This window comes from Pan paniscus, chromosome 6 (assembly GCF_029289425.2).
Source record: "Pan paniscus chromosome 6, NHGRI_mPanPan1-v2.0_pri, whole genome shotgun sequence".
Classification (NCBI taxonomy): domain Eukaryota; kingdom Metazoa; phylum Chordata; class Mammalia; order Primates; family Hominidae; genus Pan; species Pan paniscus.
In genome coordinates this window covers 187,467,518-187,480,201 of record NC_073255.2, presented here as the reverse complement: position 1 = coordinate 187,480,201, position 12,684 = coordinate 187,467,518, and the positions used below count along the sequence as shown (strand labels likewise).

Below are 12,684 nucleotides of genomic sequence, written 5' to 3'. Positions count from 1 at the left end.
GAGCGCTCCGCCCCCATTTCCGCTGCATTCTGGAACGCGTAGTCCCGGAGCGGCCCTTTTCAAGAGGACTGGGAGCACATAAAAGGAATAACAACAGCGGGGCACACTGGGAACCACGGCGCCGCGGCGGGGCGCCCGGAAAACGGACACGCGTTGCTTCCTGGGACTTGAAGTCCAAGGTTTGCCTCCGCGGTAGAACCGGAGCCCTGGAGTCGAGTGCTGCAGAGAGCGTGAGCGCAGACGGCTGGGGGTTGTAGTCTTCTTGTCCTCGGTCTCGGGCATTGCGGGGAGACCTAGTCGTTTTAGGACTACAAGCCCCAGAAGGCCCTGCGCGGGCAGACGGGGCGGGGCTGGAGGCTCAGGTGCCGCCTCCTCTGCAACGCCGGGGCCAGAGTCTTAAAACCGAGGGCCCGCAGGGGTCCCCGCGGCCGCCGCGATGCAGAAATACGAGAAACTGGAAAAGATTGGGGAAGGTAATGGAATCTCGAGATGTTCCTGCAAGAGCTCCTCTGCAGATCCTTCGGCATTCCTTGAAGCCCTGGCTCCCTTACCGTCAGCAATGCCTACAGGCTCCGATCTCAGCAGCGGCTGCAGCCCTGCCCCCCTAGCTCAGCACTCCGTGCAGACACCAGTCTTCCCCGTGTTAGCATTTCCCGCAGGCTCTCACTCCAACCTTAGCGTTCCCAGTAGACCCGACCTCCCAACCGCGACACTTCCTGAATTTCTCACCCCAGCCTCAGCAGCACTTGGACAACCTCACCCCGACCCCCAGCCTCGTTTCTTGCTGCAGACCTCCAACCTCAATATTTCTGCAGCCCCTCAGTCCTCTCCCAGACCCCTCCTCACTATTTCCAGACCCTTCCGGAGCACCGCCTTCATTTTAGACATCCTTGCCCTGGCAACCGCACTCGCCCCTCCTGCCGAGCCCCTGGAGCCTCCGCGGGCACCTTCTCCTCCCTCCCCACCTGCCACATCCTCACTCACAAAGCTCACCAACCTACCTTCACCCTGAATCCCTTCCCTTGCATACTGAGACGCTGCCTTCACCTCTCTCAGGAGGCATTTCCTGGCTTAGGGAAGAGTGCCGCATCCTCACCCTGACCCCTGACCTCCTTCCCCTAGGCACCTACGGAACTGTGTTCAAGGCCAAAAACCGGGAGACTCATGAGATCGTGGCTCTGAAACGGGTGAGGCTGGATGACGATGATGAGGTAGGACTGGGGAGTGGGATACGGCCTGGGGAGGGGTTTGAGGGCCTGGGCTGGGTGGGATCTGACTGCTGCCCACCGGCCCCCTCACATATGCAGGGTGTGCCGAGTTCCGCCCTCCGGGAGATCTGCCTACTCAAGGAGCTGAAGCACAAGAACATCGTCAGGTGTGCGGGAGGCGGGTGCTCCTTGCCGGTGTGGCCGCTTGGGGGAGGCGGGGGCTGACACTGGACGTCTGTCAGGCGCACCTGCCTGACTGAGCCCTTCTTTTGCCCTAGGCTTCATGACGTCCTGCACAGCGACAAGAAGCTGACTTTGGTTTTTGAATTCTGTGACCAGGTGAAAGGCGGGGTTTGGAGGACAGTAGCCTTGGGAAGGTATAGGGGCCCAGATTGAGGTTAAACTCTGTCCCATTCCCCCACTCATATCCCTTTTCAGGACCTGAAGAAGTATTTTGACAGTTGCAATGGTGACCTCGATCCTGAGATTGTAAAGGTGAGGAGAGTGGTGTTGGGGGACCCCTCAGGCTGGGGTCGGAGTCTGCATTCGGTGTAAGCACCCCTTGGGCTCTAAGTTTGGGCCCTGAACAGGGACACTCTAGGGTGTTAGAGAATGAGAAAACCCTGTTTCTGTCCTCCAGGGGTCTCCAGTCTTAGCGAGCATTTTCACGTGGTCATCTTTGACCCGCACAGTGTCACTCTGATGTCAGTGATATTATTTACACTCGAGAGATGAGAAAATGAGGTTCAAGGAGATACACTCATTCATTCAACACATACTTACTGAATGCTTCACTGTGTGCCAGGTGCTTTTCTAGGCCCAAGACCAAATGCCTTGGTCCAGGTTCCAGGGGAGCCAGTCCTGAATGATACTACAGCACGATATTTATGTTGATGTTCACGGCGTGCATACTCAGATGCGGCCAGGAAGGGAAGATCAGCATGGGCTGGGATCTAGGCCGGATCTAGGATCCACCTGGCAAGGCCCATTAGGCTGTATGGTCCAGAAAGGTGGGGACCAGAGGCAGCTTCTTTACTTTGGTCCCTCTAATGCCTAGCACAGTATAAAGCAGGTCCTGGATGGCGAATGAATGGTGTCACTCTGAACCAGGTGCTGAAAGGTGGGTGGGGTGGAGCGAAGCACAGGGCGAGGAGAGGAGCCGACCCGTTGCTGGGCACAGTTGCATGTTCAGGGCGTCTGACTCCCTTCTCCCTCTCTCCTCCCAGTCATTCCTCTTCCAGCTACTAAAAGGGCTGGGATTCTGTCATAGCCGCAATGTGCTACACAGGGACCTGAAGCCCCAGAACCTGCTAATAAACAGGGTACTTCTTGGGAAGAAGGTGGGGAATGGAGAGGCTGGGGCCAGGGCACGGGGAGCACAGAGGGAAGAGGACTGGGAGGATGGAGTTGGTGCTGTCCCAAGGCTTTTTAAAGGCCCTTCTCCATGTCCCCTTCCCATTCCCTTCAGAATGGGGAGCTGAAATTGGCTGATTTTGGCCTGGCTCGAGCCTTTGGGATTCCCGTCCGCTGTTACTCAGCTGAGGTGAGCTAGAAGATGGGATATGGGATTGGGGGAGGGAGTCCCTCAGCTCCAACCCCAGGACCCAAAACATTATTTTCCTCTCCTCTCTGAGCCTCCTCCTCAAACTTCCTCCCCAGTCCTCTAAGTGGGAGGTCCCTTTCGGGGGGGGGGTCTCCTCCAGGTGGTCACACTGTGGTACCGCCCACCGGATGTCCTCTTTGGGGCCAAGCTGTACTCCACGTCCATCGACATGTGGTCAGCCGGCTGCATCTTTGCAGGTGATGTGCTGGGGTGTTGCAGAGGCACCTTCTTTCCCATTTGAATTGACAAATAGGGTCTGGAGGGTCCCCTCTGGGGGAAGGGAGGGAGGCCCTGGGACTGGAGCTGGGAGGTCAGGGGGTACCTCAGAGTGAGGGGTCCTTCACATGTCACATCTTAGCCCCCTGTCTATCCCCCAGAGCTGGCCAATGCTGGGCGGCCTCTTTTTCCCGGCAATGATGTCGATGACCAGTTGAAGAGGATCTTCCGATATCCTTGCTTTCCTCTGCCTTGAGCCCTCTGGGAGGGGAGAGTCCGTGGAGTTTTGAGTGCAATGGGTGAGGGCAGTGATGGTGTGGGGTAGGGTGATGGGGTCTGTAGGGCTTCTCCTGAGGGCAAGGGGAGAGAGCAGGGGTGCTGGACACCCTGATTGTCACAGTGCAAATGCACACTGGAGAAGGTGTGGCTTGGAGACAGGCAGCGTGCCCCGAGGGGTGAAGCCGAGAGGGTGTCCCTCCAGGTGAGAGATGGATGCCAGGATGAAGAAGCCAAAGAGAACAGGACACATTTTGTGGGAGCAGGGCAAGGACTGTTTCATTAGGACTAGGACAGCAGCATGTGGGTTAGGTGATTGTCATGGGAAACGTGGCTGGATATGCGAGTGACCTGCCTGGGGCTGCTTCTGTCAAGCTCAAGCCGGAGGGTAAAGGGAGGGTGAGAGAAGTGGGCGGTGGGTATGAGGAATCCCTCCCCAGGAGGGGAAGAGGCCCTCACCCTGCCCCTGAAGATGCAGCTGTGGCCCTTTCCCAAGTGATCCTTGACTCCGTGGACACACTGCTGGGGACGCCCACCGAGGAGCAGTGGCCCTCTATGACCAAGCTGCCAGACTATAAGGTGTGATGGGGAATGTGGGGGTCATGGTTCATCAGGGTCACTCGTTTCACATTCCTAGCAGCCTCCATCCCCCTCCCCCTACCTCTAGTCTGACCCTCCCTGCCTCTCCACAGCCCTATCCGATGTACCCGGCCACAACATCCCTGGTGAACGTCGTGCCCAAACTCAATGCCACAGGGAGGGACCTGCTGCAGGTAGGTGACCAGGGGTAGAGGGTGGGTCAGGACACTTGCCCAGTGGGACTACAGGAAGGCAGGGCTCTGGGCAGTGACCTGTCCTGAACCTGCCACCTCCTTTCCCCCATCTCCAGAACCTTCTGAAGTGTAACCCTGTCCAGCGTATCTCAGCAGAAGAGGCCCTGCAGCACCCCTACTTCTCCGACTTCTGTCCGCCCTAGGCCCCGGGACCCCCGGCCTCCAGGCTGGGGCCTGGCCTATTTAAGCCCCCTCTTGGGAGGGGTGAGACGGTGGGGGTGCCTGGTGCGCTGTGCTCCAGCAGTGCTGGGCCCAGCCGGGGTGGGGTGCCTGAGCCCGAATTTCTCACTTCCTTTGTGGACTTTATTTAATTTCATAAATTGGCTCCTTTCCCACAGTCTGGTTGATGTGGTGGTCAAGTGGCTCTACAGGGCCCATGGGCTGGAGGTGTCTCTGGTCTGTTACTGCCGGCCGCAATCCTGCTTCTGGCTCAAAGACAGCACCTTGCTCTTCTACTTTAAGAGGCCATGACCCTCACCCCTCACCCCTGGGGCAGGGCAGCACTGTCGCTGCACACCCCTTCCTCCCACCCTCCCTTCCTCTGCCCAGGAGGGCCTGATGTGGTCCCTCAGAGTGAGGGGAGCAAGGATGGGCTCCCCACCAGGGTGGAGAGGAAAGGGCTGGGCCTCTCCTTGTGGTTCTCCATATCTCAGGTGGATCCTCTTGTCCTTTCCGTCATCATCCCCCCATACCCAGGCCTGCAGGCTGGCACAGGAGAGCCCCAAAGATATGGTTCCATCAGGAACACCCCCTCCCACTCCCTATTTGTCAGTTTCCCAATGTTTGGGGTACAGTGAAAGAGAGGGAAGTTGGGCCTGTGGCTGGGGCCTGGTGTGTCCTTACTGGCAGGAAGGGGAAGGGAGGGCTCCGCCTACCCCCACCCCCACCCCCACCGTCTCAAGCCTGGGGCCTTTAGCTCTTGTGGGGAGGCTGAGGAGGCAGAACTTGTTTGTATGGAGACAGGCTGTGTGCCACACTTGGTCCCAAATGTGGGAAAGGAGTCAGGATGTAAGGCAGGACACAGGTGTTCTTGAAAGTGGAGTCACCCCGTCTTCTCCCTGCCTCTTCTTGCTGGGCTCTGGGCAGAGTTTTCTTCCAGTTATACCTTTATTGCTGACTGTGATTCTGCACCTCACACCTAACCCGGGCTTGGAGGATACCTGTCCTCCCTTCTCTCTAAGATGTCAGTTGGCTAAACTCACTCACACTGAGGTGCAAATGACTGATAACCTCTTGCTACCATTCTCCCCTAGAGATTCATGGGGGTTCAAGGGCCCAGCTCCACATTTCAGAAGCCACGTCCAGCTGGATGATGGCTGGCAGAAGACTTCCGATGCCTAAGTTGGGCTGACCTTGGCTTGGCTAGTCTCTGCCCTGTAAGAGAAACAGCTGAGGCTGGTGCATTAGGACTTTATTTGGGGTGAAGACGGAAAAGCTACATGCAGGCTAGGCATGTCCAGGATGTCAGGGCGGGGCTCCGAGGACACAGACAGCAGGTCTAGAGCTGTGTGACAAGGTAGCAGGTGCGGTGGGAGGCGGAGAGAGTCTTGGTGACGGCACAGGGAGGGGTGGGAGGTCTTCGGAACAGAGCAGAGTGCTGGGGTGGGAACGGGCACACCCACTGTCCTGAGCCTGCCCCTGCCCTCCCTTGATTTTAGGGGGCCATTATGTGTTACCTGGGGCCCAGGCTGAGGTGGGGAACTTGGGTTCGATGGCTGCCCAGCCCTTCCTGAAGCTGTGTGAGGACGAGAGGGTCAGAGGTGGGGAGTGGTCCTCCTCCCAGGGACCAGTCGAGGTCACTGCACACCCTCCTGCCTGTTTCTCCTCAGCTGGGGCGGGATGGTGGTCTAGGCTTCAGGGGTGGGGCCTAGCACCCTTGGAGCAGGCAAGGGCTCCAGAAGAGGGGCTGTTACCAGATTGGTGCTGGAGTGCCTTTGGGAGTGCTGTCGGTTCCAGAAATATCCCAGGACCTTGTCTCGGAACACCTGGAGGCAAGCAGGATGGGAGGTGGCCAGTGCACACCTTCCCCCTCATCCTAGGGGCCCTGATTCCCACCTCCCACCCCCTGCAGTGGGGGCCCTGGCCCACCTCACAGAGGTAGTCTAGGATCTCGAGGATGGTGAGCAGGCTGGCCCCGATGAACAGCCCCATCTGGCCCCCAATGTCACCTGTGGAGACAGGGTCACCCTTCAACTTACAGCCACCTGCCTGCCCACACCCCCCCAGCCCTGGGGGCCCTGCACACACACCAAGCAGCTCTGACATCTCATAGGCCTTCTTCTGCTCCACGGTCTCATAGTTGACGGCCTCAAAGAAGATGTCCAGGGCCAGCACGTTCTCCCTGAGGACAAGAATGGCCTCAAATGTGGGCTGGCCACCGCCTGGTGCCCACTGCTGGCAAGAAGCAGCTGTGGGTTCTCCCACTCCTTTCAAGAACCCTGGGAGAGGCCGGGCACGGTGGCTCACACCTGTACTCCCTGCACTTTGGGAGGATGAGGAGGGAGGATCTTGAGGCCAGGAGTTTGAGACCAGCCTGGGCAATACAGCGACTCCCCTCCCCTCCCCCGCCCCCTGCCGTCTCTGTTTTTTAAAAGTAAAGATTAAAAAATAAAAGGAAAGGAAAAAAAAAACCAGACCCCTGGGAGGAGGCGTCAGCATCCCCCGGGGCCAGAAAGATTAAGCAACCAGCACGGAGCCCCAGAGCCAGTGAGGCTGCGGAGGCTGCCTCCGCCCGGGCTGTGCGCACTAGGGCTACGGCCTGGCCTGCCCCGTTCCGCCCCGTCGGGAGCCCCCGGCTCAGAGGAGCCCGCCCGCCCCGCGCAGCTCACGCGATGTAGGCCTCGCTGCGGTTGAGCTTCCGGGCCAGGAAGCGCGCGGCGGCGCGGCTCGGGATCCGCACCATGGAGAGCTCCTTGGCGTAGCGCGTGCTGGCGCACGGGTTGGGGCAGGCGCACGAGTCCTTGCGAAGCATGGCATCTGCGAGCCACCGGGCCGCGTCAGACGCCCGCGGGCGGAGCGGGGCGGACGGGAGGTGGGGGAGGCTCGCCCTTACCTATGGCCGGGTGGGCACAGTTCTTGTACTGCTGGGGGCTGCACACTGGCACGTCGCCTGCGGGTACCGGGGAGATGGCTTTAGAAGCAGCCTCAGCTCCCTGGGCCCTGCCCGCCATGGGACGAAGACCCCAGCCCCTCACCTGGCATGTACACCATTCGGCAGCCGCACTTCCGAGCCACGTAGCGGGTTTCGCAGGCCAGGCGACACCCCATGAGGGTATAGGGAGGGCTGGGGCTGGGGCTGGGGGAGCCCAGGGGATCAGAGGGCTCTGGCTCATAGTTGGGGTTCAGAGATGCTGAACTGCAATCGCCCCAGGGCGGTGGCAGGAAGCTCAGCTGTGGGGGCACAGGGTTAAGGAGGCTTCCCGGAGAGCGTGAGAGGCCAGCTGGGGAGAGGCCCCTAGACAGGTCTGAGGAGCTGAGGGTTTAGGGTCCGAGGTGGTGTGGGCTTGAAGTAGTAGGTGTGGAGGCACACGGGAGGGTACCTGCTGCTGCTGGCAAGAAACAAAGGTCTGGTAGCCCGGGGACACCCCCAAGCCCAGCTGATCGATGATGGGCGGCTCCTCCTGGCTGTGGATCTGCACTCGGATCCCCACCTCAAACGGGGTCTCCTCTGTCGGGGAGGGACCTGTGAGGCCTGACCTGTGTGGTCAGGTCTCCTGCCCAACCAGACAAGACCTCTCACTGCAGCCCCTCTCCCCAGGACTGGGATGAGCCAGCCCAGCCCCTTTCACAGGTTCTGGGGGAACACCCTGACACCTCCTCTCCTCCTCTCCTTCCCCTAGCCTTTTGCACTCCATCCGTGCCCTCCCCCAGCCTCATTTGTGTGCTCCCTACCATTGTCCCTCCACACAGGTAGATATTCCTCCTGCTGCACGTCCAGCATGATGTCCAGCCCATTGCCCATGCCACCCCTAGTAGTGGTGAGCAGCTCTGCCCCATCGGCGCCAGAGTTAAATGTGTAGCACTTTCCCATCCGGGTGAAGATCTGGGGCAGGCAGACAGGGTGATGGCCATCTCCCCCAGGCAGGCACATGGTCATGGGACCTCTCCCCACCTCATGGTATGTTTGCGTCTCTTCTTTGAATACTGAAGCCCGCATCTCAATGCCCCCAGCCCCATGCTCCACGTGGGCACATGTTGCAGGACGCTCTTGGGAGCCCATCAACTCAGCTCCTCCACCCCGCCAATCCCCACCAAAGCCCAGGGCACAGCCTACAGGTTTTTCTGTGTTTCTCTGGGGACTGCGGGAAAAGGAAATGGGCCCCTGTGGCTGTCCTCCGGGGCTGGCTGTATGTTGAAAAGGCAGAGGGAAAGCAAGCCCCCTCCCACCTCCTGGCAGAGATAGGGGTCTTCTGTCCCAGAATGGTCCCACCATGGAGGACCCCCAGCCCCAGGAGCAGGGCCTCCCTGGGCCAGACCTCAGGCCTCGGGCCAGCCGGGGTCAGTGTGGCCTCACATGCTCCCCTCGGGCTGGGAGACAGAGAAAGCCCCAAGGAGGACAGCTTCCTGGGCTGCACGGAGTGGCACTGGGGGGTGGGGAGTCCATGGCTGGTAGGAAGGAAGAGGTCCCCTGGCTTTGGGGGAGCCTATGCTGGCTAGGGAATTGTGGGTGCTGGGCAGGGACTGGTCGGCTCTCTGGGTCCCTGGCAGGATAGGTAGGGAGGTCAGCTCACCGTGGTGAAGTTCTCAGGCCCACAAGGTTGGCCACGGAAGCGACAGTCCAGCAGCATGTCATCCAGGGAGTGCCCAGCACGGGCATAGAGTTGCGCCATGTCAAAGGTGGGACTGGGCATGAAGCCGGACGGTGCAGGGGGCCGGCCCAGGGCGCGCAGGAAGGCGGCGTGCTCTGCGGGATCCAGGCCCAGCAGCGCAGACCCAGCCCAGTGCAGGTCGTTGGGCGTTAGGCGCGAGCGGCGCAGCGGGTTGATGTTGCACAGGGTGACAGCCGGGAAGATGAGCCGGTGGCTTTCTCGCTCATCCAGGGCAGTCTGGTGGTGGAACTCCCTGTAGTAGCGCACCCTCTCAGCCACCTGGTAGAGGAAGGTGGCCACTGACAGGACCACGGCCGCTGCCCACATCCCCCGGCGCAGGCTCAGGCTGCCTGGCCCGAAGACGTGGCCCAGCCCGTGCATCGAGCAGTTGCTGGCGAACACGCGGATGTCCGAGGCTGGCCGCCGGGCCTCCTCTGGGCCTGAGGTGGGCTTCATGGCCAGAACCCAGGAGCGGGACCAGCTACAGAGGCTTGGAAGAAGCGAGAGAGAGTCAGTCAGGGGGCTAAGGAGGCTAAGATAGGATTCAGGAGGCCAGGCAAGGAGAGGAGAAGAGAGGGTGGGAGACAGCCAAGGTTGGAAGGCAAGGAGGCACTAGCCTGGCAGGATTGGAGGAGGTGATCTGGCCGGTCAGGTCCCACTGTTCCTTCCCGAGGAACAGGCGGTGGCTCCACTGGGCTAGGCACTGGGCTGGGGACTCCGCAGCAGACCAGGTGGGGCGTAGCTGACCGTGGCAGGCGGGGGCTGCGGAGCGGTGCTGAGCCGGTGGTGCTGAGCCGGCGCTGCTGCAGAGGATTGGGTTTCAGCAGTGGGGGGGAAAGGGGGCCGACAGAGCAGTCTGGGGGGTAGGAGAGGTCCCTGGGGCCCCAGGCTGAGCCATTAGTGCAGCATGGAGGGGGGCATGGCTGTCCAAGACGAGAGGCGCCAGAAGGAGACTGCAGTAATCCTAGGGAGAGCTTGAGAAAAGCCCAGAGGTAGATTGGGCCTGGAGATGCCTTGGGGCCCCCTAGGCTCCCAGTTGCAACCCCTGTACACTGGCCCCGAGGGTCAGTCGCTGACCCCTGGCCTAGCTCCTCCCTCCTTTTGCCTCTGCGGCCTTCCCTCTAGCTTCACCCAGGATCTGTTCCTTCACGAATACCAGAGCTGGCTCTTGGCCAAGCTGGGAAATGGTTGGAAGGCTGGCATCAGCAGATCTCTTCTTTCTGTGCCCCTAGCATCTCAGCCTACACTGGATGGCCAGGGCACTCTTCATGTCCCACTTCCAGGGCCCGTCTGTTTCCTAAGTGTCCCTCTCTCCCTAGGGAGTCAAAGCCTACCTCCCCACACTCAGGCCTCTGAGGATGTTGGCCTCTACAATGGTTATGGGCTCACCTGCCACCCCAGGTAGAACATGGGTGCCCCACCTGCCACCCTCCCGGGTACCACGGGTACCCCACCTGCCATCTCAGGCACAACATGGGCATTCTGTGATTTCCCATCTTACACTGCTATATCCAGGACCTGGAAAACCTACATTTTTCCAAAGGGCTGCATACCACCCATTATGTGCACATACCATAGTTTATTTAATGACTTCCCCACTGATGGGCACTGGGGGTGTCCAGTCTTTCCATTACAAACAATGTTGCCATATCATCACACAGATGTGAGCTCCCAGGACTTTGGTGGGCTTTTTTTGACCATGAGTGGTAGAAACATGGTTCCACCAGCCAAATGTGTGCACACACCATGCTGCAACTGCTGGGCCACCTGTCTGTCCTCCCAACAGGACACAAGCTTCATGGGGGCAGGGACCGTCCTCATTCCCCATCGTGGGCTCAATGGCACATGACAGGTGCTTGATTAATAAACACTTTGGAAGGACTGAGTACCATGGTTACAGCACAGGCGTACCAACTCCCCAGAGCCACAGTGCCATGCTTTGCAAGTATTTACTGTAGATGATCCCACTCACACTCTCAAAACAGGCATTCAGCATCGAGCACAGCTAGGCTCCCACTCTCCACTGTGGAGCGAAGGCCGAGGCGAGGTTAGGAAGACGGCGCGGCTCCTGCGGTCTAGCTCTTCCAGCTGGACTAGCCGAGGGGTTTCACTGCTTCTCTAGGGGGCGGGTGAAGGGCTAGATTTAAAGAAGCTGCCCAGAAGATATAAATCTGGTGTCAGAGGCATTTTGGGCAGCCTGAGGCTGATGACTGAGTGGGTGAAGCAGGAACCACCTTGGCTGGCTGCCTGGTGAGGGAGGGGTCAGGCCAACAAGCAGGGCCCCAGCAGGGCTTGCGGACTTGCCAGCTGAGGCCCTACTCTGGGCTGCCCTAAGGAGGGGTTTAGCTGTGAACCAGCCCCAGGCTCTGCTCCTGGACCTCCACTGCCTAAAGACACAGCCTCTGATCTGTCAGGAAGTGGGATATCAAATCAGGGTGGATGTGGGCCTGGGGTTTTTGGATGGCTTGTCCCCAAAGCACCATCTAGTTCTAAACCACACCCACAAGAGCCCATGGGTCCCACTCTGGCTCCTGCACGCACACTTGAGCCACTGCCGCCTCTTCCAGGCTGGCCTCCCAGCAGCACCAGCTGCTCCATCAATGCACTGCATCACACCCCTGAAAGAGGGTACCACCCTTCTTTACACAGGATAAATCCAGAATGCTTGCCTGGCTGTGAAGGTGCATTGCAGGCACCACCTCTTCTCCTGCCCAGGGGAACAGGGCACCGTGTAGTCCCACAGCCTGGATGTGGCTGGATGGGGGAAGGATCCCAGTAGGAAGTGACAGCGGCACCAACGTGGGGAGGGCTGGTGCATCTGCAGCAGTGCAGGGACACGAGGTCCTGCTGGGGCACCAGTTCAGCCAAAGACCTACTTGTGTGCCTTTCCAGGCCCCTCAGAAGCCAGCTGGAGCCTAGCCCCCTCATCCACAGTCTCAGGGCCACAGGCGCCCATCACTCAGGATGTCTGCCTTCCCCTTTCAAGGTGTGCCTCCCAGAACCTGCTGGGGAGGCTGGCCTGTCCACAGCCGCACCGTCCTGGACCGATTCTGTACTGGATTCTGCAGTAGCTGCTCCATTTAGCTCTGTACTCGTCAGTACTGTGGGCAGGAAGCAGAGAGCTCCAGGTGGGCATCAGCCCCTCCCATCTCCTTCAGAGCTGGGTGTTCTTGGTGTAGATGGAGGCTGGTCCACAATCTCAGTGGGTGAAAGACGCCAGGCACACAGGGCAGGGCCGGTGGAAGACAGCCAGGCAGGCTGGCGCTTCTCGTGGGAACTGGCCATTGTGGCCCCGGCCCTCCTACCCTGACTCAAGTGTTGGGCCCTGTTAGGCCTGTGTCCCTTGGGGGTGGGGAGGGGAGGTGAAATCTAGAAATCAGGACTGTGTTCACTGTGCAGGGAGAAAGGAGGGAGGTTGTTTGGAAGATGGGGACTGTGGGTCCCGGGGTGAGCCAGAGGATAGGCTCCTTCTCCCATGGAGGGAGTGGGGACACAGGAGAGGGAGTCAGTCGCCAGTCTAGGGAAGTGAGGTCCTAGCAAGGGTGTGGGAAGAGCCTAGGTTTGAATTCCCAGGCCCACTTCCAGACCCTGATTTTTAAAAAATTCCCTGGAGCTACTGTAGGCCTGGCCAACTTGAAGCTGCTGGGTGGGGCGGCGAGACTGGCCAGAACGTCTCTTGAGAGGTCTGGAGGGGTCTGGGCAAAGGGAGAACAGAGTGGAGGTGTCTCGGGGAACTCTGT

General features: G+C 59.7%; 2 protein-coding genes across 13 annotated transcripts; one reads left to right on the top strand and one right to left on the bottom strand.

The window, feature by feature from the left end:
* The first annotated feature begins 317 nt into the window (after nt 1–317).
* Nucleotides 318–4,473, top strand: CDK5 (cyclin dependent kinase 5). Of its 2 annotated transcripts, XM_055115536.1 has the most exons (12): nt 319–473; nt 1,123–1,211; nt 1,308–1,375; nt 1,487–1,547; nt 1,647–1,703; nt 2,435–2,530; nt 2,677–2,751; nt 2,912–3,008; nt 3,189–3,259; nt 3,823–3,882; nt 3,996–4,076; nt 4,193–4,473. In XM_055115536.1, the coding sequence occupies exons 1-12, from the start codon at nt 437–439 to the stop codon at nt 4,277–4,279; spliced, it is 879 nt and encodes a 292-aa protein (XP_054971511.1). In that variant the 5' UTR covers nt 319–436; the 3' UTR covers nt 4,280–4,473. The 2 variants fall into 2 exon arrangements, with proteins under 2 accessions (XP_054971512.1, XP_054971511.1); XM_055115537.2 differs by lacking the exon at nt 2,435–2,530 and having other exon boundaries at nt 318–473.
* Nucleotides 4,474–5,532: 1,059 nt separating this feature from the next.
* ASIC3 (acid sensing ion channel subunit 3) lies at nt 5,533–12,584 on the bottom strand. 11 transcript variants are annotated; one of them, XM_034965256.3, is made up of 14 exons: nt 11,614–12,584; nt 10,917–10,967; nt 9,562–9,747; nt 8,867–9,434; nt 8,028–8,178; nt 7,676–7,803; nt 7,331–7,526; nt 7,189–7,245; nt 6,965–7,112; nt 6,386–6,477; nt 6,225–6,304; nt 6,050–6,121; nt 5,813–5,871; nt 5,533–5,733 (listed from the first exon to the last, which is right to left on the bottom strand). In XM_034965256.3, exons 2-14 carry the CDS (start codon nt 10,931–10,933, stop codon nt 5,601–5,603), a joined length of 1,887 nt encoding a protein of 628 aa, XP_034821147.1. In that variant the 5' UTR covers nt 10,934–10,967; nt 11,614–12,584; the 3' UTR covers nt 5,533–5,600. The 11 variants fall into 11 exon arrangements, 10 of the variants coding, with proteins under 10 accessions (XP_034821147.1, XP_034821148.1, XP_054971509.1 ...); XM_034965257.3 differs by having other exon boundaries at nt 9,562–9,744; XM_055115534.2 differs by having other exon boundaries at nt 5,533–5,713; nt 9,562–9,744.
* Between the last annotated feature and the right edge of the window lie 100 nt (nt 12,585–12,684).

Bases quoted from the DNA above. Each gene is read 5' to 3' on its own strand.
- CDK5 (XM_055115536.1), top strand. From the start codon at position 437: ATGCAGAAATACGAGAAACTGGAAAAGATTGGGGAAG. The intron at 1,212-1,307 runs GTAGGACTGGGG...TCACATATGCAG, and splicing joins GGCTGGATGACGATGATGAG to GGTGTGCCGAGTTCCGCCCT. The intron at 1,548-1,646 runs GTGAAAGGCGGG...ATCCCTTTTCAG, and splicing joins TTTTTGAATTCTGTGACCAG to GACCTGAAGAAGTATTTTGA.
- ASIC3 (XM_034965256.3), bottom strand. The intron at 7,804-8,027 runs GTAGGGAGCACA...CCTCCCCGACAG, and splicing joins ACCTGTGTGGAGGGACAATG to AGGAGACCCCGTTTGAGGTG. The intron at 6,122-6,224 runs GTGGGCCAGGGC...GCTTGCCTCCAG, and splicing joins TCCTAGACTACCTCTGTGAG to GTGTTCCGAGACAAGGTCCT.